Source organism: Oryctolagus cuniculus, chromosome 7 (assembly GCF_964237555.1).
Source record: "Oryctolagus cuniculus chromosome 7, mOryCun1.1, whole genome shotgun sequence".
Lineage (NCBI taxonomy): Eukaryota > Metazoa > Chordata > Mammalia > Lagomorpha > Leporidae > Oryctolagus > Oryctolagus cuniculus.
In genome coordinates, this window is record NC_091438.1 from 62579637 (window position 1) to 62601208 (window position 21572).

The 21572-nt window shown below is 39.8% G+C and overlaps 1 protein-coding gene across 1 annotated transcript in view; it reads left to right on the plus strand.

The window, feature by feature from the left end:
* Positions 1-21572, plus strand: part of VAV3 (vav guanine nucleotide exchange factor 3) — a 411833-nt gene that overhangs the window by 218635 nt on the left and 171626 nt on the right. The window contains exons 10-15 of the mRNA XM_002715817.5: positions 2288-2383; positions 5316-5384; positions 7364-7450; positions 11910-11995; positions 13924-14056; positions 14446-14555. Of these exons, the coding sequence (XP_002715863.2) occupies positions 2288-2383; positions 5316-5384; positions 7364-7450; positions 11910-11995; positions 13924-14056; positions 14446-14555 (581 nt within the window). The remainder of the gene's footprint in view (positions 1-2287; positions 2384-5315; positions 5385-7363; positions 7451-11909; positions 11996-13923; positions 14057-14445; positions 14556-21572) is intronic.

Here is a 21572-nt window from a genome sequence, read left to right on the forward strand (position 1 = left end):
GGAAGGTACCTTTTTTTTTTTTTTTTTTTTTTTTTTTTTTTTTTTTTTTAAGATTTACTTATTTATTTGAGAGGCAGGGAGTTACAGACAGAGGGAGAGACTGGGAGAGAGGTCTTCCATCGGCTGGTTAACTCCACAAATGGCCACAATGGCTGGATCTGAACTCATCCAAAGGAGCTTCTTCTGGGTCTCCCACGCCAGTACAGGGGTCCAAGCACTTGGTCTATTTTCTGCTGCTTTCCTAGGCCATCAGCAGAGAGCTGGATCAGAAGTGGAGCAGCCAGGACTTGAACTGGTGCCCATATGGGATGCCAGCGCTGAAGGCAGAGACTTAACCTATTACACCACAGCGCTGGCCCCACTGGTGCTTTTTTTAAGAAAAAAAGATTTTCTTCAGTAAATATTTCTTTTTCATGAAAAGATTTACTTATTTATTTGGAAGGTAGAGCAATGGAGATGGCAGGAAGAGATAGGAAAGGAGTGAGGAGGAAGGAGAAAGAGAAAGATCAAAATCTTGCATCTACCAGTTCACTCCCCAAATGCCATAAGAGTTAGGATCTGGCCAGCCTGAAACCAGGATCCAAGAGCTCCATCCTGGACGCTCACATGGTGGCAGTGGCTCAAACCCTGGGCCATCCTGTGCTACCTTCCCAGGTGCATCAGCAGGAAGATAGATCAGAAGTGCAGTGGCTGGAACTCAAACCAGCACTCCATTATGCGATAGGCATCTTACCCTGCTGTGCCATAAAGACTGTGTTTTTAATGACACTTTATTATTCTATCTCTGAATGATGCCATCAATATGTTAGAAATAGTAACATTAGAAAAATCACCTCTCTGAGCTCACATAGTGAAGAGTTGCCAAGCCTTGTTCTTGCTTTGATATTCAAAGTACATTCCTCAAATTCATTGTTGCTGTCAAAAGAGTGAGCAAGTCAATGCTATTTTTACATAAGTGTTTAAGAGAAAAGAGTTTGTACTTTGGCAGATTTTTCAGAGTCATACATTCCCTTTCATTCAGGTCAATAAATATTTATTAAGTGATTGCTAAATTCTTAGAGGCTTAAACGACGTGTTAAAGGCTTAAAGGATACTTTGGGGAAGATGTTCCACACAGCAGTAATTAAGAGACCCATAAGGCACAGATATATGCAGACATGTATACAGAAAGCACAGTTTTCATTGAGATTGTTACGAAGAGGGTGATGAATTTTGATAGTGGCCGGACAAAGCACATCGCAGTTGGAGAGAACTGAATCAACCAAGGCTCAAGGCAGGTTTGATGAGTAGACCATTTTTCTTAAGATTTATATATTTGAAAGGCAGAGTGATGCAGAGATAGGGAGAGAGAGAGGGATAGAGAGAGAAAGCAATGAACCATCTGTTGGTTCATTCCCCAAATGGCTGTAATTGTCAGGGCTGGACAGTGCCAAAAGCAGGAGTGTGGAACTCCATTTGGGTCTGCCATATGGTGGCAGGGGCCCAATTACCTGGAATATCTTTCCTTGTCCTCCCAGGCATATTAGCAGGGACCTGGATAAGAAGTGGAGCATGGCCGGCGCTGCGGCTCAATGGGCTAATCCTCCGCCTGCGGCGCCAGCACACCAGGTTCAAGTCCCGGTCGGGACACCGGATTCTGTCCCGGTTGCCCCTCTTCCAGGCCAGCTCTCTGCTGTGGCCCAGGAGTGCAGTAGAGAATGGCCCAAGTCCTTTGGCCCTGCACCCGCATGGGAGACCAGGAGAAGCACCTGGCTCCTGGCTTCTGATCAGTGTGGTGCGCCAGCCGCAGCAGCCATTGTGGGGTGAACCAGCGGTGGAGGAAGACCTTTCTCTCTGTCTCTCTCTCTCTCTCACTGTCCACTCTGCCTGTCAAAAAAAAAAAAAAAAAGTGGAGCACCTGGGACTTGATAGGGGATTCCAGTGTTTCAAGATGTGGCTTAACCCACTGTGCCATAGTGCCAGCCTTTGGCCATGTGTCTTGAGACTGGTCTACGTGTCCACTATGGGAGCTTGGTGGAAGGTACCACTCTAAAGATAAACTCAGGAAGACCCTGGGGGATCACCATTTTACACTAGAGAAAATAACTTTCAAACATAAGAGTTCTCTTTGGTTCATATTTAGCATTGAAATACTATGAGATTGTTTTTAAATTGAAGACACCTTCTGTTATTTAGAGAGAAACATTGTTAAGGAAAACAACAAAATGTTTATAATAACATTCCTGGTTATTCTGTATCTTTCTCCCCTTGATAAAACTAACAAAGTTTTTTTTTAACTCTTTATTAGGAGTGTTCCAAAAGAGCAAATAATGGGAAATTCACTCTTCGGGATTTGCTTGTGGTTCCTATGCAACGTGTTTTAAAGTATCACCTTCTCCTCCAGGTATACTACTTAAAACTGCTTGTTTATTGTTCACTAGTTCGTTCAATGACGTGTGAGTGAAATATCAGCTATGTTGCAGATACTCCATATTTTGGGCCCTATTCCTGTGAAATGTTGACATATTATAGAACAACTGGACATTTTTTCTCCCTTTTAGCAAAGATGATTCTGTATATGCCAGTCACATTTTGTGTCCTTCAAAGAGAACTGATTTTAAAAAAGCAAAATGAAGAAACAAGGCAAAGCAAATAAAAATAGTCCTTCAACCAAGTCTTCTGTACTTAGCAGTGATCTAGTAATCATTCATTAGTGTCTTGATGCATCTAAATTTTGTCAGATTAATCATATTAGACCTTTCGCCTTATAACAATGAAGAGAATTGTGCCACATTCTGTATTGCTTTCTTCTCTAATAAATTGTAATAAGACTCCATTTATTTTGAAGTGATTCTTGTTATAACCCACAAAGCTTATGGTTTCCATGGTTAGTCCTTTAATGAGGGTGGAGAGTCTTATAAATTTAATTTGATAGCTACACCAGGAGACTCATTAGTTCTGCTCCAAAGAAATGTCTTACTGTATTAGTCTGTCAGCTCTGCTGATGCTTGTGAAATGTCATTTTAAGAAGATCTACTACCTGTATGTGAAATACAATTTTGAGTCTGCTGTGCTTTGTGCATCGTGTATATTAAATTTCTTGAACTGTAGCCACAAAATTATTAGTCATTTCTATTTTTGTTCTACTGAGAAATCAGAAAAATTCAAACCCTGATTATTCCTTAAAAATGCATTAAAACATTTATAAGACCTAAACTCAAAGCAACTTAATCAAATTGAATTTTATGAAAAACTAATAAGGAAGACTCAGGCAATCAGGTTCTGAGGCTTTGTGGAACTAAAAACATGACCAAAATAAGATAATAATTTATTTGTAACTCTGGTGTACTCAAATATTGATTGAAGAATTTAGAAGGTATGATTTTGAAAAAAATATACCTATTTTGGTTCTTAGAAGATTTTATACAGACATATGATAGTATAAAATATGACTCTACTTTTTTCAGATTCAGTAAACTGTTTTCCCTAATTTCTCTTGGGTTCTTTTGTATTTTGAATTTCAAGAGTATGTTTAGTTCCATGATGACTTTCTAAAATGGGAAGTTTTATTTTGAGTACCACACATAGATAAAAATTCTAGCAGTGTTTTTTCCATCTCTGAGTAGTGAAGAATAAGCTACATTTGGGATCTAGAAATTTGTTGAACAAATGTTATAAATTTGTACACTTCCTACTTACTATTATACTTTAGTGGAGAAATCACTTTGGAAATGCATGATTTGAATTGTGCATTTATAATATTAGAATATTTTATAGTGGAGGACTAGAAACTTTAAGAATAATTTACTATTTTTATTTAATAAAAATAAGAGGTAAAAATAGAACTAAAAGAGCAGAAAGTTGATATACTTCCTATGCTTTCTAGATTCTCTGTAGGTCCTGCATGTAACACAACACACTATTGGTATTGAATGAAAGTTTTTGCAGGCTCTCATGTACCAAAAATAGTATTGTGCACTTGCAATGTAAGAGAGGTCCTACAATGATACAGTTCACCATTTAGAAGGGGAAAATGCCATGTGAACTGCCAGGTAACCCATCAATGTGTAGCTACATAGAAGAGATACAGAGGTGGTACAAATAAAGTCTGAAATAAGTAGACCTAAGGCTTGGGGACCTGCATGGAGGCTTCTGTTATAGAAGGTTTCCCAGAGGAGTGGTTCTTGAGTTGGGCTTTGAGAGATGAGTAAGAGTTTGGCAAGTAGATCAGAGAGGAAAAGCTGTATAAGGAGAGAAACCATTTCATATAGGATGAGATATCAGAATGTATTTTGATAATTACTATTGATTTAGGATTGGTAGAACATAGGTTGTTAGGGTGGAAGAGGAAAGAGAAAAAATGAAAGAGGTTGCAGAATTCAGATCAGGAGGAGTCAATGGATTGTTGTGCAGAGAGACTGGCAGCCAGGAGACAGAGCCCATCAGAGGCCCTGGTTGAAACAGGCAAGCACCTGAAGCAGGTAGCAGCAGACCAGATGGTTTCAATGGGCATGATTAAAGTTAACAACAACAGGACATAGTGAGGGGGAGAGGAGAGTTTGGGATACCTTTGAGGGTTTTGTTAAAGTCATTACACAGAGGGAAATACTGCCATTCATTAAACATAAACAATAACAAGAATGGGTGATAGGTGGATAGGGATTAACTTCTGGGCATGTTGGATTGGCAGGCCCTGTGAGACACTCAGGTGGCACTGTGTAGTTGGTTATATGCATCCAGGACTCAGGACTGAGTTCTGGGCTTAGCACATACAGCTGAGAGTAGTTTCCCATTAGCTAGTAGTTGATGCTTGGACAGCGGTTGAGGTAGAATTTGTAGAGCATGTACAGTACAAATAAGAAAGGACAAATCTAGAGGACAATAACTTCCCAAGATGCAGATTAAGAGACTAGGTAGAAATTTAAGATGAACAAACCATAACAGCAATATCAGCAAGGTATAGAAAATTCTGATGGCCCTAAGACACTAGAAGGGATCAAAAATGTAGAGAAACCAAATGTGATAGTGACTGAAGCCTATTGGTTCAGTTAGCTATTAGCTCTTTACCTTTTGGGAGGTGGTATCCGTGTAATGGTGAGGGATAGAATTCAGCCTCATCTTTGAAAGAAACATACTTCCAAGTGTGTCTTGTGTCATTTTGGCTTCTACTTCATCTTAAAGTTTGAAGTTTGGGATGAAAATGAAGCCACATGGCATCAGGTTATTCACATTAAGGCTAGAATAATGAGAGTGATGGTACTTACAAAAGATGTTTTCTTTCTTATGTCTTGGTTTTAATCTGATGGAAGTAGCACTAAACTGTATCTTCCAAATAGGAACTGGTCAAACACACCCCTGACCCTGTGGAGAAGGCAAATTTGAAACTGGCTCTCGATGCAATGAAGGTGAGGCGATGTGTCAGTCATTTGCTTATACTTTTGATTCTTGCCTAAAAATAAAGCATTCTAAATTGCTGATATGTGTATATGACACTTTAATATAAGACACACTAGTTTTTGCTGGGGACAGCTGGGTGTTTTTTACTGATGTAGATGTCCTTACATGGATTCTACTGTTGGACGAAAACACATACGATCAAGACATGTATTAAACTAACTTCTATGTGATGACAAACTTCATAACCACCAGGAGCGATTTAATATAATTGCTCTATTTCACATTCTTTTCCTGGTCACTAGTAGCAAACTGTTTCCTTGTGGAAGTGGTAGGTCAGCTGGTGACTCTGAGACACTGGTGTGACTAATTTTCCTCCTGTGAGGCGGTCTGCTAGGCTTGCCCTTGGGGATGCTTGCATCAGTACAAGGGGACTTCAGTATGGATTTCTATTTTCAGGTAATCCTGAAAATCAAGAACTACAAGTAGATAAGGGCAGTTATGTTTTGCACATAGTGGGGATTATGTAAAACCCCAACTTCTACAATATACTGAATAAAAATAACCTTGAAAGAAATAGTGATTGCCCCAAACTGAAAACTTATGCAATTTTTTTTTTCTTTAAAAGAAAATGGCAATGTGACCCTGCTCAGAGCAAAGCAGAATGCGTTAACCAGGCCCTCTTCCAGTTTGGGCACTGACGTTCCTGTGTTGTTGGCTTCTGTACCACCAGCAAGATACATCACACAATTACTTGTCATTATAAAGAGTTAGGGGCTGGCTCTGTGGTGTGGTAGATTAATCCTCTGTCTCCAGCACTGGCATCCCAAATGGGTGCTGGTTTGTTTCCCAGCTGCTCCTCTTCTGATCCAGCTCTCTGCTGTGGCCTGGGAAAGCAGTGGAAGATGGCCCCAGTGCTTGGGCCCCTGCACCCACCCTTGTGGGAGACCCAATAGAAGCTCCTGGCTTCCGATCAGCTCAGCGCCAGCCTTTGTGGTCATTTGGGGAGTGAACCGATGGATGGAAAATCTTTCTGTCTGTCTCTTCCTCTCTCTGTCTATAACTCTACCTCATAAATAGATAAATAAAAAAAATCTTTAAAAAAAAAAGTTCCAAGTTTCCAATTTTGAAGAAGTCACTTTCAGGTCCCTGTTACAAAAAGGCCTCCATTTAGAACAAAGTTAGGAACGGCTGTTTGCAGAGTTCTGCTCCTACTGTTGCCGATGAATTTAAGAGGGCAGAGAAGAAAAAGAACTTAGAAAATAGGAAAATCTGGAGCACATGTTATAAAAATAGCTAGCTACAGTTTGGGAAGATTAGCTAATGTTTCCTCAAATATGAGAAAAGACATTTTGAAATAGGTGACGGCACATGGAGAAACACGGCCGATGTCTTTTTTGTTCACTTTAATTCAATTTGTGTGCTGTTTAACTCCTCACATCTCCTTTATTTCTCCTTGATTGACTGCAAAATCGAGCCAGCTGCCTGGATGGAGCACTCTTAGGAACCAGGAAGACATCTACTGCTTGCAGAAAAGTCTTGCCATATGCGTTGTCTAACTTTGAATTCCTTTTTCTCCTTCTGGCTAATCCTTCAGTTTTGCCCTTGTTCCAACCTGTGTGAAAACATAATGCTCCCAAGGTCAGTCACGGGTGCACGTGGCATTTCCATTCTTCTGACCCAGTTTCCGTTCTTTGGCTCGCAGAGCAGCACATTTTGTTTGTGTTTGCCTCTTAAGGCCTCAGCATGGTGACTGTTCTCAGGGGTGTGCAAGAGGACAACTTTTCCATCTTGCCAGCTGCATTCCAGACATTATAAAACTGCCCTGGAGGCGCAGCGTTGATGGATTGAATATTCATTTTCTTGTCATTGAGCCGTTGTGGCGGTAACTTTGACCACTCATGGAAGTAATGATGTGTCTTCTTTCAGAGCCGTTTGTATCTCTTCCCTCATCTCATGTGCCTTCTTTTTGTGTCTCTTTGTTCTTCAGGACTTGGCACAGTATGTGAATGAAGTGAAAAGAGATAATGAGACGCTTCGTGAAATTAAGCAGTTTCAGCTGTCTATAGAAAATTTGGTATGTAATTATCCTTCCCTCCCTCTTCCCCTCCTCCCCAGATGGGGGTCGTTCTCAGAGTTGGTGAAAAAGAAGCGCACCTTCGAGTGTCTCTTGTTGGCGGTTCTGTTTCCGATTCCTCCAGCTGGCGGTATTGCGGTGCCTGTCTTGGGCACCTGTGCCTTGTCATTGTCCAGGGGCTTTTGCTATCACTTGTCCCTCGCCCCTTAGTCACACTCTGCCTCTCCTCCACGAACTCTGAATTCTAAACATTGGATTCCGTTTCGTTTCTTTTGTTTCCCTCACCTACCTACCTACTTATGGCTGTCTCCTAGTCATTCCTTTTCTGTGTATTTAGTGGGTGACCATATGCTTCAGACACGGTGCTTCCAGCTGGGACTGTAATGGTCAACAAGATGGTTGCCTGATTGAGAAAAGAGTGAAGAGTTTTACAATGCTGTATTGGGGCCAGCGTTGTGGCGTAGTGGGTGAAGCGGCTGCCTGCAGTGCTGGCATTCCATATGGGTGCCGATTCCTGTCCCAGCTGCTGCGCTTCTGATCGAGCTCCCTGCTGATGGCCTGGGAAAAGCAGCAGAAGATGGCCCAAGTGCTTGGGTCCCTGCGCCCACATGGAAGACTTAGATGAAGCTCCTGGTTTCGTCTTGGCCCTGCCCTGGCTGTTGTGGCCAGCTAGGGAGTACACCAGCAGATGGAAGATCTCTTTCTCGGCCTCTCCCTCTCTTTCTCTGTAGCCATAAATTACAAATAAATAAATATTTTTTAAAAAATAAGCCATATTGAAATTAGTGCTGTGAACCGGGTGCTGTGGCAGAGGATGATAAGGGGAGTCCTGGATTAGGTAAAATGGGTGATTAGAAAAAGTCCTTCGAGTCATTTGTCATTTGAACTGAGACCTGCATGGTAAGAAGCTCGTCACACAAAGATCAGGTAGGGTGGGAGAGCAATCCATAGCAAGTGAAATACCCAGAGATGGGCAAGAGCCAGGTATGCCCAAGAAGTTGAAAGTTAAAAGTGGCTGGAAATGAGTGAGAAGAATGGTGGACCCTGAGGCAGGAGGGGCAGGGGAGCTGCCTGGCACAGCCTTGGAGACCAGAGCACTGAGCTGCGATTTTATTGCGACTGCAGTGGGAAGCTGGTAAAAGCCCAGTCAGGGATGTGAGAGTCCAATTTGCATCTCCAGATGGCCTAGAAGCAGGAAGACGAATCAGCAAGCTGTTGTAGGGGTTTCAGGAGAGGAAGGAGACCTGGATTAGCCTGAGGATGGTCCGAAACAGAGATGGGTGTTTTTTGTTTGTTTGTTTGTTTGTTTGTTTTGATAGAGCGACTTCATTGCCTGTCTTTCTGAAACATCTGGAACCAATCTCATACTTCTATATACAGCCCCTTCCCCATCTCAGGCTGCGGCATCTGTTACCTTTGCAATCGCGGTACTTTGGGATCATCTCTTCACATACTCACAGTCCCAAAATGTGGACTCCTCCATTCACTCTTTCCTAAACTTGTCAGGATGTTCTGTTGCCTTGGGTATTCAATCAGCATTCCCTGGCATGGTGCTGAAGACCTTCCATGGTCTGGACTTGGACTATTTTCCTGAGCTAATGTGGCTAATAACTGTGCATGTATTTTCATTGTGAATATTCTATTGTAGTATAATATTTCCAACTCGCCATGTATTTTTTTTTAATTCTTCCTTTGATCATAGTCCTCTCAGAGCCTGGAATGTTTTGATACTCCTTATCAAATTCCTTTAGGGTCCAACTGAACCCCTATTTCTAATGTTCTGTCATTCTTCCCTCTTCAGAAGTCTCTAGTGTATTGCCTGGACAGCCATGTAGCATTTTTAAAATTGTAAAATCTACGTATCATTAAATTTACCATTTTAAACATTTTAAAATGAGTACCATGGTGTCATTAAGTACTTTACAAGGTTATGTAGCCCAGGCATTTCTGGAATTCTTTTCCTCTTGTGAAACTTGAAACTTTGTACTCATTCATCACAAACTCTTTGTTCTTCCTTTCCTTCCCTTTCCCTCAGTCTCTGCAAACCACCATTAGACTTTTTCACTCTATGAGTTACACTAGTCTGGGCACTTCATAAAAGTGGAATCATATGATATTTATCCAGTTGTGACTTGCTTGTTAGAATAATGTCCTCAAGGAACATACATACTGGAGTATGTATCAATATTTCATACATTTTTCCCTGGAGTCCACCGTTATCCACTATAAATGCTTGAACAAGTGGGCTGCCTCTCCTATTGGCTGTGCTAGATAATTCTACTGAAAAAATAGGGGTGCCAATATGTATTTGAAAAGCTGCCTTCACTTCTTGTAGTTGTATACCCAGATGTGGAATTTCTGGATTGTTTGGTAATTCTGTTTAACTTTTTGAAGAATTGACATACTATTTGCTGTAGCAGCTGCACCATTTTATATTCTTACTAACAATGCACAAGGGTTCCAATTTTCTTCCACCCTTGCTAACACTTGTTATTTTCTGTTTTTGTTTGTTTTGATAATGGCCATCCTAATGTGCATGAACTTATTGTAGCTTTGATTTACATTTCCTTATTGGTTACTGGTGTTGAAAGTCTTTTTCATGCATTAATTGGCCATTTGTGTATCTTCTTTTGAGAAATGTCTATTCTAATGCTTTGTTTTTGGAAACAATTTTTTTTAAAATATTGTGTTATTTAGCTGTAGGAATTCTTTAGATATATCTTGGATATCAGCCCCCTACTAAACATGGTGCACAGATACTTTCTTCTTTGGATTGCCTTTTCACCCTACTGATAGCATCCTTCTTGTACAAAAGCTTTCGATTTTGATGAAATCTAATTTATTGACCAAATCATTGCTAAGTCCAGTGTCTTAAAGCGTCCCCTTCACTTTTTTCTAACAGTTTTATAGTTTTAGCTCTTAAATTCCAGCATTTGATTCATTTTGAGTTAATCTTTATATCAATAAATATTTGTGTTTGATGCAAGGGCAGGGGCCAATGTCATTGCTTTGTGTATACGTATCCAATTTTCTCTGGCACTGTTTGTTGGAAAGACTCTTTCCTCATTGAATATTCTTTTCACCTTTGTTAAAAATCATTGACAATACTGTGAGGACTTCTTTCTGGATTCTTTGCTATTCTTTTGGTCTCTGTGTCTATCTTTATACTGGTGCCACACTGCATTGATTATTGTAGGTTTGTGGTAAGTTTTGCAACCAGGAAGTGTGAGACTTCCAACATTGTTTCTTTTCAAGGTTATTTTGGCTGTTAGGGTTCTTTAAGAATCTTTATTAATTTTAAGATGGAAATTTCTATTTCCTTAAAGTCTTTAGGATTTTGATAGGGAGCATTTTTTAAAATATTTTCCTATAATAGAGTTAATTAAGCACATATCTGTGTCCTTTATTATAATGGAAATTTTGGTGACAGATATAAATGACAATTTTTAATCCTTTATTCCCTTAGCAAGTATACAATAAGTGGTCATATATGTATACATATATAATTTGATTATTATTTATATGTGTATATGTATATATATGGCTACTTATATATTATTTTTAATCATATGTATATAAAGTTAATTAAAAACAGATCTTAGTAAAAATCAGAATGGGAATAGGAGAGGGAGGAGGAAGAGGGGTGGGAAAGTGAGTAGGATGGGTACAGTGGGAAGAATCACCATGTTCCTAAAGTTGTAATTACAAAATGCATGAAGTTTATATTCCTTAAATAAAAGGTTTCTGGGGAAAAACACAAAAAAAATTAGTTAAGTCATAACTTTTTATCTTTGATATCTTACCTCAAGGAATCCATCCCTGATTTTCTAGATCAAATTGGGTTCCCATCCTTTTCTCTTCCTCATGGCATTGTGCGTCTGTAGTTGCTGTTGTGAGTATTTGTTACCCTACTAGGCAGTATGTTCCATGAGGAAAGGTCTTTCTCATTTTACACTTCTTACGGCGGCTGGCACGCAGTAGATATTATAAAAACATCGGTAGAATGCTCAGGTTTTAGATTCTTCCTGTTTGTTTTGGCAGCTAGCTTCTCATTGCAGATTATAAGTAAAATTAACTTCCTCCTGGGATTAAGAAGAAATCTTTGGGAGTGTGAGAGTAATTCAGTTAGTTCATGTAAAAAGGAATCAATAGATAAGTGTATTTGGTTTAATTTTTTTTAAAAAATCCATGCATACTAAAGGTCTTCAGAAAGTTCATGAAAATGCATATTATGAAAAAAACTGCACAAACTTGAAAATCTTCTGTATCCATTTTTTCTTGCAAGCCTTTTGAAGTACCCTCATACATCATACAGATCTAAGCTTTTTCAGTTTGTTAAAAAAAAAAAAAAACTAAAACGATGATAAAATTTGTAATCTACTTGTCCTGAGCAAATTTCTTATACTTTTTTTTTGTTAGATGACTTGAAAAACTGAGACATATACATTTTATATTTTAGAACCAACCAGTTTTGCTTTTTGGACGACCTCAGGGAGATGGTGAAATTCGGATAACCACTCTGGACAAGCATACAAAACAAGAAAGGTGAGAAGAGCAGTATTTATTTTGAGACTAAGTAATTAACGTCAGAAGATTGAGACAACCTTAAAAACAATTCCTCAGGGAGAAAAGATGGGAGGAAAACAAGAGAATAGACCAACTGGGTTTCTAAAATGTTCTGGTAGAGCTATCTTAGATATCTCCATTTCTATTCTGATATTTGTTGATTTTTCTAAGTTCTTAAGAAGAAAATAATATATATATATATATACTCACATATATACACATACATACATGTATGACTCTCTATATAGTCAGCTAAGGTTAAAATAAATACAATGACCATAAAAAAACGAAGTTTTTTTTTTTTGGTAAACATTTAAAAATAACTCACAGAAAATGTCTTAAGAAAGAAGACTAAGTGAGGGCATCTAGTGATATTTTTCTAGAGGGAAATTTATGGATGAACCTGAATTAGTGACATTGGCCTACAGTCTTTTAATTGTATGTGATTGTCAGACTGATGCTTTTGTGGCTTATTTGGCCATTTTTTAGAATCTTTGGAAAACAGGTCAGCCAGCAGGGGGCAGCATCAGCTCTTGCTTCTACATCATTACCTTGTCTCCACAGTAGCTCCCAGGAGTTGCATATCCTTAAACTTCAGACTTTGCCAAAGAGATGCAAGTATTAGAGCTCTGTGAACTTATCATCATTGTGTAAAGAGAAGTATTTGTATTAATCATTGAGAGTTTATGAAAATACACAAGTTTGGAGGTTGAATGATAGCATTATAAGGTTTGTTTTTTTGCCCGACTTAACATTGTTTTTATAGAAAAAAGTAGTAACATGCAGATTTTGCCATCACTTCTGTTTAACAGTTTGTCCATTCACCACTCAGTTCGTGTTGTCGGTGGTCCCTGAACTCACGGGGAGCAGCTTAGAGGGTGAGGGCACAGGTTGGAAGCTTAGAGCTGCCCGGAAATCCTGCTCTGCTCCTCAGCAGCAGTGTGGCCTGGAGCAGATGATCTCCACTGGCAGTCTCCTTCCCAGTGCAAGGAGGATGAGGAGAACACCTGCCCAGCAGGTGGGCCTGGGGACTTGAAATGAGTGAGACACCTTTGTGAGAGGGACAGACAACACTTCCAAGGCATTCTGGCGGGCTCCTAGTGACTTCAGGAGAAGGTTGTCTCTCTAGTCATTAATAGTATTCTTTAGAGGTTTTAACATTTTCACTAAATAATAAGTGCTTAGGAATAAACTTTATGGCTTATCTCAGTTGGTCTTTTCAATAATCCTGCAGTGTGCACGTTGCTTGTATTAGATTTTGCCCATTTTTTAAAAAGATTTTTATTTATTTATTTGAGAGGTAGAGTTACAGACAGTGAGAGGGAGATACAGAGAGAAAGGTCTTCCTTCCGTTGGTTCACTCCCCAGATGGCTGCAACAGCTAGAACTGCGCCAATCTGAAGCGAGGAACCAGGTGCTTCTTCCTGGTCTCCCATGCAGGTGCAGGGGCCCAGGGACTTTGGCCATCTTCTACTGCTTCCCCAGGCCACAGCAGAGAGCTGGATCAGAAGTGGAGCAGCCAAGACTAGAACTGGCACCAATATGGGATGCTGGTGCCGCAGGTGGAGGATTAACCCACTGCGCCACAGTGCCGGCCCCAATTTTGCCCATTTTTACAATGAGGGACCGAAGAGCAGTTATGTTCCCATGGAAGAGGGTGGTGCCAGGATACAGGCAGCTCTGATGGTGTCAGAGCTTGCATTCCTTCCAACGTGCTACACTGCCTCTTGCCTTCTTATCTTTAATGCAAAGGAAAAAAGTTTGGTTGGTTTTCCTAAATCCCTTTTTTTTCCTCTCTCTTTCCCTCTCCCTCCTTCCCCTGTCCCCCACCTGCTTCCCCCTGCCCCTCCTCCTCCTCCTCTCTCCTTCCCTCCCTCCCTCCCTCCCTTCTCTCCTCTCTTTCACAGGCATATCTTCTTGTTTGATTTGGCAGTGATTGTATGTAAAAGGAAAGGTGATAACTATGAAATGAAGGAAATAATAGATCTTCAGCAGTACAAGATAGCCAACAATCCTACAACTGATAAAGAAAATAAAAAGGTGACTCTGGGGAAACTAATAACTAATTTACTCATAACTTTGAATATCCAGGAAAGTGTGTTAATACATTAATGCAAGATATGACTTATTGTTCTAAGTGTTTTGTTTCTAGAGATTGAATAGTTACATACCTGTGAGAGTAGGAACTGGGCAATGCCAAGTTTAATTATCTCTAAATATTCTAATGATCAAGGCAGCAAGATGCATTTGGCATAGATGTTGTTAGAGAGATGAAGTTGCCTATATCTTATTAACACACTTAACTGTTTACAGTTTCTGTTTTGATAATGCTTTGAGATTTTGGATGCTCAAGGTGGTGTTTTAGTGAATTTGGAAACATGCTATTAAGAAGTGCTTTGTATTAACCCAAGGAATATTAATTTTAACAGTGGTCTTATGGCTTCTACCTCATTCATACCCAAGGACAAAATGGGTTGGAATTTTATTGCAAAACAAAAGATTTAAAGAAAAAATGGCTGGAACAGTTTGAAATGGCTTTGTGAGTATTTCTACTTTTAAAAGTGTCTTTTCCTATTAAGTCAATCATGAGGAGTGAATAACAATCAATGTAGCCTAATGTTTCTAGCATGTATGAGGGGTGGGGCACTTTTTTCTGCCAGTGGCCTTTGAGTATTTATAACATCACTCATGGGCCATTCAAAATTATCAGCTTAAAAATTAGCCTGCTATTAGAGAGTTATGGGATTTCCAGTCCTGTCTGCATTTGCCCTGGCAGGGCCAGACCAGAAGATTTTGTGGGCCTTACACGGCCTGCAGGCCAGACGTTCCCCACCCCTGCTGAATACAGATGATGGTGGAACACGTGACACTGTCGCGTGCTGCCAAGCTGCCTGCTGGATAACCTCTGTCTCCTAGAAGAGTTTTGGTGAATTTCTTCAAAAGGAAGCAAGAGGGAGCTCCAACCTTCTGTTTGATTTTCTTCTCATAGGACCACGAAAAGGACCAGCTTTTAGCAGTTTAAGAAAATATTAATAATTATTATAATGTGAAAGTTTTAATGGAATTGCTTTGTTTTAGTATACCAACCTCTAAATTCAATACAGATATCTCCACATACACACACTAAATATACATATGTGCACACATCTTATTTTTAATACATCAATTCCTCCCCTCTGTTTTAAAATCATTTACTATTTGAATCTTTGCTAAATTGTTTAATGTATTCAGTGAATGCTTTAAGGACTTGATTTCTTTTAGTGTTCTTGTACCGAAGAGGAAGTTCAACAAAGAGTAGAAAATTAATCAGACTTGATTCAAAAAGGGTGGCATACAGAGAAGTAATTACCAAGGAACATATTGTTCTGGGTGTTTCTTTTCATTTTTGGTATTTATGGATCAAAAAGTGTGCAGTGACTCTTGTGGAAATATACAGGTAACCATGAAGTGAAACTGTTAACAAAAAGTGAGATTGAAAAGAAAAACACTTCCGTGATTTTATTTGTGTTCCAGCATTGTTTACCATTTTCTGAAATATCCTGTAATTTTGTTTTGTTTTGTTTTAGGAAGTACTTATGTAATAAAAAAATTGAGGTAGGATTACAGTGATTTATTGTAGTTCTGAGGGGAGGAAGATAAACATTCTGATATGATTGTTTTATTTAATATCTTGAAAGGCAGGATTGTATAGCCAAAATATTTTTAGGCTTATAGACAATTCTTGGTTCTGCTGTAATTACTGCTATGATCTGACTACATGGCCTTAGCTGTTTAACCTATGCAGGGGTGGGGAACCTTTTTTCTGCCAAGGGCCATTTGGATATTTGTAACATCATTCGTGGGCCATATAAAATGTTCAGCTTAAAAATTAGCCTGCTGCAGGTTTATTAAATCTTGAGTCCTGCCTGTGTTTGCCTCAGAAGGGCCAGGCCAAATGGTTTTGCAGGCCTTACACAGTCTACAGGCCAGATGTCCCTCACCCCTGCCGGAGCTTCAGTTTCCTCATCTGCAAATTAAGGGCAATAATTATTCAAAATTCCAGGAAGTATTTGGCATCATATTGTACTATGTACAGCCAAATGGTACAATAACAATAATATGGTATTGAACCATAAAGCGATACCTACTGTTATTGCTATCATTACTACGGGTATGTGTTTAGGACTCTAATCCATTTATGGATACTTATAAAACCAGAGAACATCGTATTCCATGGTGGTCTTTGTGATTTATTGGTGTTGATTACAATAATTAAGTATTAGAGGTTAGTAGTTTCATACATTAGTGCCTTTGACTATACTGTGGGGATCCATGTGGTTTGGGGCACAAGTGAAAAGGTGCTCTGTCCAGTTTCTGACCAACAGTCAGCTATATCATAAAGCTAGTATTCTTTTTTTAGTGAGGCACCTGGGGTTGAGCAGCTGCAATTGGAGTGGTAGCATGCTGAGGTTAGTAGTAATGTGCAAAGGCACAGCTGATCACAAGCCTTGGCTCCTGTGGGGAGGATTGGTAGTCTAATATTTTCTGATGGGTGGAGGAATTTCTGCAGAGGAGGAAAGCTGAATTTCTCAGCCCAGAGCAGTCATCCTCCTTTCACTGTATAATAGACATATCGGTTACTGTTTTCTTCAGTTTTTGGAAATCAAATAGCCAATCCCTGGGTATAAGAGACTTGATGAGATAGATGCTTAAATGTAGTTCTTTTGCATAAAAGCATCTGGAGTTGGTAGATGGGGCGTGGTAGGGTGGCTTCCAGAGCACGAGGAACTCAGGCTTATGTCTTTTTATTCTGCCATTGTCAGCATTTAGCTTCTACCCCAAGTCTGGTTACCTTGTGGTCTAAGATAGTTATCAGAACTCCAGGTATAAAATCTCCATTTCAGGTAGCAGACGGTAATCCCTCACTTTTTAGGATCCTTTGCAGAAATGCTTCAAGCTTCTGTTGTATAGTACTTTCTAGAACTTAGGCATGTAGCCACACCTGACAGAGGAGGCTGGGAAATATAATCTAGATGTCGAATCAGTACCTGGTTAAGAACTGAGGTTCTCTAGCTGAGAGAAGGAAGGAATGGGTTGTTACAGGCAGATAAGAGTCACTGCCTTCCAGGTGTGTGCATTCAAGAACGCAGATGGATTGCAGTTGCTTTACCACAGTGAGGATGACTGCAGCACAGTGGGAACCCAGGATTGCTAATCTGTGATTATTTCCCAAGCGTCTCAACAACATGGGTAAAACATCAGAAGTGGCTTTGTATTTAAGGGTTCCAGTGACTGTCCGTGCAGCTCACGAGAGGACGGAAACCTTTTTGGAGAATTGCTCAGACTTGAAGTTGAGCTCTTCTATAAGCAGGGATTATGCCATGGATGATAAAATAAAAATCAAGATTTTAATCAGGCATCAGACTATCCCATTATTTCCTCTTCTCTTTTTGAAGCTCATTATGTAGAAAAGCCCTGATATTCTTTCTCAGCTTTGTAAGATAGCTCTTGCCTGTCTTGTGCTCAGAAAAATAGAATAACCTAGGTAAATCCTAAAGCTTAAGATTTTGCCTATGATTCTTTTTTTTTTCTGTTTTAGCCATTATCTAAAGTTCTAGTACTTACTATATAAGTCATGGAGAATAAAAGAAAGCTAATAAAACCTGCAGCATTCATGAAAATATGTGAAAAACTGCAAGCCCTGTGTAGCGCCATAGGACAGCCCCTCCCTGTGTCTTTAGCATTTACAGCAGTCGCTTAGTTCTCAGGGACTCTGGACTTCAGCTTTAAGAAACTCTGAGATGGAAATGGAGGCATTGGCAGAGAAGATGCTGGGAAGTCAAGGGAGTTGATATTTTTGAGAATGATGAAATGTTTGCCAGAACTATTTACAGAAGATGGCAATTCTGTTTATAGGATGATTGGATCATCTTTATTTAAAATAATTGTGAATCACCTGTAAGGCACATAAAATACCACTCTTACTTTAGAACTTCAAAACAAAGACCAAAGAAAAGCATGAGCACCAATAAACAGTAAGTATCTGGTGAACACAAATCATCTCCCCAGAGGTGACCTACATCTCAGCCTCACTGTCTTCTCCCAGTGCATCCCATCCTTGCTCAGCAGTCTTGTTCTCTGACCTTCTTTGGCCATTGCCACGTCCAGCATTTAAAATATGCAGTGAACCCCGTCTGAACTTGGCAAACCTCTCCAGGAAGGGCTCTACAAAGAAAAGCAGCAGTGACCCACTTGGAGAGGGTAGGAAGAAGGATTTTTTTTTTCTCCTTTTTTTCCCATGAGAAGTGGCAGGAGGACTGGGTTATTCTTGAGGTCCTTGTAGTGATTGTTGAGCCAAATAATGTTCCAGGGCTGTAATTCTGGGGACCCTAATCTGAAGAATGTATTTAAATCTTTAAGAGGATGATTGATATGTGTTGCTGAGTTTTATTTATTCCCAAAGGGCTTTTGGTCACTGTCTCTCACAATTGCATTTACTCATCTGTGAAATAGGATGGCAAATATTTTATTGGGGTAAACTGGTTTTCAGAATAATGTTGTAAAATGTGGATACAGGTCCTGTAGCAGTGTTAAAATTTTGATGGGAAACCATGGATATGTTTTCCCCATATCCCTTCTAACCAGTGTGTTTTATGAATTCTGTTAGATTTAACTTGATAAACCTGTTTGTACCCTTTTATAACTCAGGAAACTGGCAGTCACAGGAGCATTTCAGCTCGGTTGTATAAAGTTGTATCATTTCCAACAACATTGAGGATCTCAGTTCATGGGGATTTTCTTTGTCTATGAGGATGCAGATCTTGCTGTCTACAGCCAGAATGAGGGTTTTTGTGTTTGCTTTACTACTGTGAATAGCATCTCAGAAATGAGTCAAAACTAGGTAAAATATGAGATGAAGAAATGAAACAATAGATTAGGACAGCTTCTTAGAAGGAGGGTTAGAGAAAGGTTAACGAGGAGAGGAAGATAAAGCATTGCCTAGGGTAGATAGTGGTAGTTTCAGAAGCAGCCTCTCAGAGTTCATTGAAGAGGAATGAAAAGTTCTCTTATGTGGAGTTTCTGCTGACTGGCCTGACTCAGTTCTTGAGATTCTAAGCATTCACATTTCCTCCTTTGAACAGAAAAGCCCCTTTGTCAGTGCATATAGCTTTATTATGCTGCGGTTTAAGATTTCGTGACTGTGTATTGTATGCTAATCACAGTGCTGGATGGATCAACTAATAAGTAATGAGTTAGCCTAGTAGAATAGTGCCGAAGTCATCCTGTTTGCTGAAATATCAACCTAGGATAGTTACCAGTTAAACACTACGGTGAATGCTATCCGGGAGAAGAGAATGAGGATGGGGGTTGGAAATTCCAGCGCTGGGGAGGGTTGGAGCCAGGCTGCACTGTCTTATTAGTCACAGGGTGGGAGGGGCATCCCTGAGCTCTGTGTACTCACCCACAACCTCAGAAAGAGAGCTAGCTGCCAGAATGGGAAGGGGTGAGTGGCGGCAAGTATCGAGCCATCAAGCCCCACAAATTGCAGTTAATCTGAAGGACAGTGAATCTTTCTAATTTATTCTCCATCTACTTCCAGGAGGAATTTGAAGTCACTCACAATTAAGAGTATAGATGCCGTGGAATTAAAAAGAAAACTTTAAGTAATCAGAGGTCAAATAGAACAGTGTTTCCAAGCATCATCTTCAAACTCAGCCCCACTAGGCAAGAACATTTTCTTGAAATTTACTTTCTGTTGTTCGTGTGACAAAAACAATAAGCATATTTTTCACATTTTGAAAATAGAATTATGTTTCATCAAACATAATTTGTTTTAATCCAAAGTTATTGCTCAGATATTCTGAATACCAGAGAGGTAATTACCAAAGGAAATTTTGTTCATTCTGCAAATATTTATCGAGCTCTTGCCTTGTTGCCAGACGCTACTGGAAGCCCTGGGCATTTAACAATGAGGGAGCTTTTGCAATTGAATTTAAATACTACTTCTAAATTGAATAATGTTTACTTAATGTATAATGGATTAAATTTTAAGACTGAAGTCTAGATATTTCTGTCAAAATCATCTCTTCTTCCATCCTCATTTACTGAAGTATCAGTAGGTGGAGGCCCAAGAGTTGCCCTTGGCACAGTCCTCTCCTGCCACAGGTTCCCTGTCTCAACAGCCTCTGCAGATTGAATCTGACCATTTGCCCCTCCCCCTTTTAAGCCTTCTGTGTCTCGAATTTGCTTCCACATACCCTTTCTCCTGCTACCTAGTCCAGTCTCCACAAAACACCCAGAGCGATCTGTTCATGTTCTTCCCTACTTTCAATGCTTTGTTGGCTATTTCTTGTACTTTGTATGATATCAAAATTCTACCAGGAATGAAGAAGGCCCTGCCTTATTTTGTCCCCTCCCCTCCCCATTACTCTGAGAGTAGCATTGCAGGCTTCCCTCCATCAGTACCCTGCTCTGTTTTAGCCATCTTTTCTTCTCCTAAAGATGAAAGATTCTTCATTGCATATTAGGGAGAAACTCAACTGAGCTACATGGTGAGAGCTGGGAATTTGGTAAAAGAAAGCCTCCTGTGTCTGTGCATAGAAAGAAACCTGTGGGTTTCAATGTGCTGGAGACTGTGGAAGAGCTCTGGGATCTGACATTTGGGAAGGAAGCAAGGGTCTTTCGAGATGTGTGTCTGTGGACTCTGGGTTGTATTCCCTTTTATATTCTTTGAGATGCTTAATGAAGGGGAATTACTTTTTTATTATTTATTAATTAAATTAAAATAATTATTAAAGTGTTGGGATTGGGAGAGGGAGATAAGGAAGAGATGGAGCTTCTGTCTGTTGGTACGCTCTCCAGATATCCACAATGACTAGGGCTGGGCCAGGCCTAAGCTAGGAATTTGGAACTCCATCCCAGTCTCCCAAAGTGGTCACAGGAGCCCAACTACTTGAGTCATCTTCCACTGCCTTACCAGGTGCATTAACAGGTACCTGAATCAGAAGCAGAGCGACTGGGACTGGAACTGGCACTCTGAATCAAGATGCCAACATCACAAACAATGGCTTAACCCAGTGTGCCAGACATTGGCACCCTAAAGTTACTTTTTTCAAAAAGATTTTATTAAAATACAGTATACATACCAAAAAATGCATGTAAGTCTACTGATCAATGAAATTTTTTTTTTGTCTGATTAAAATTAGTTCTTTGGAGAGTTTGGTTGCTTCATGTGTACCTTTACAGTTCCAGGGTGAACTGCCTGGGCTGATAGACTGATGGGATTACCATTAGGTCCATCCATGTGTTTATTTAATGTCTGTTTCCCAACAGGCTATAGATAGCAGGAAGGCAGAGATCTTGTTGTTGCGTAATCTGTCCTACCACAATACCTGACACATAATTGACAACCACATTTTTTGTATATATGAAATTTTTCTATATTTGAGAGGCAGAAGAGACACAAAGTAGACTCCCATTCTCTCATTGGTTTATTTCCCAAGTTTCTGCAAATGTTGGGGCTGGGCCAAATTCAGGAGCAGGGAACCCAATCTTGGTTGCCAACGTGGCTTTCAAG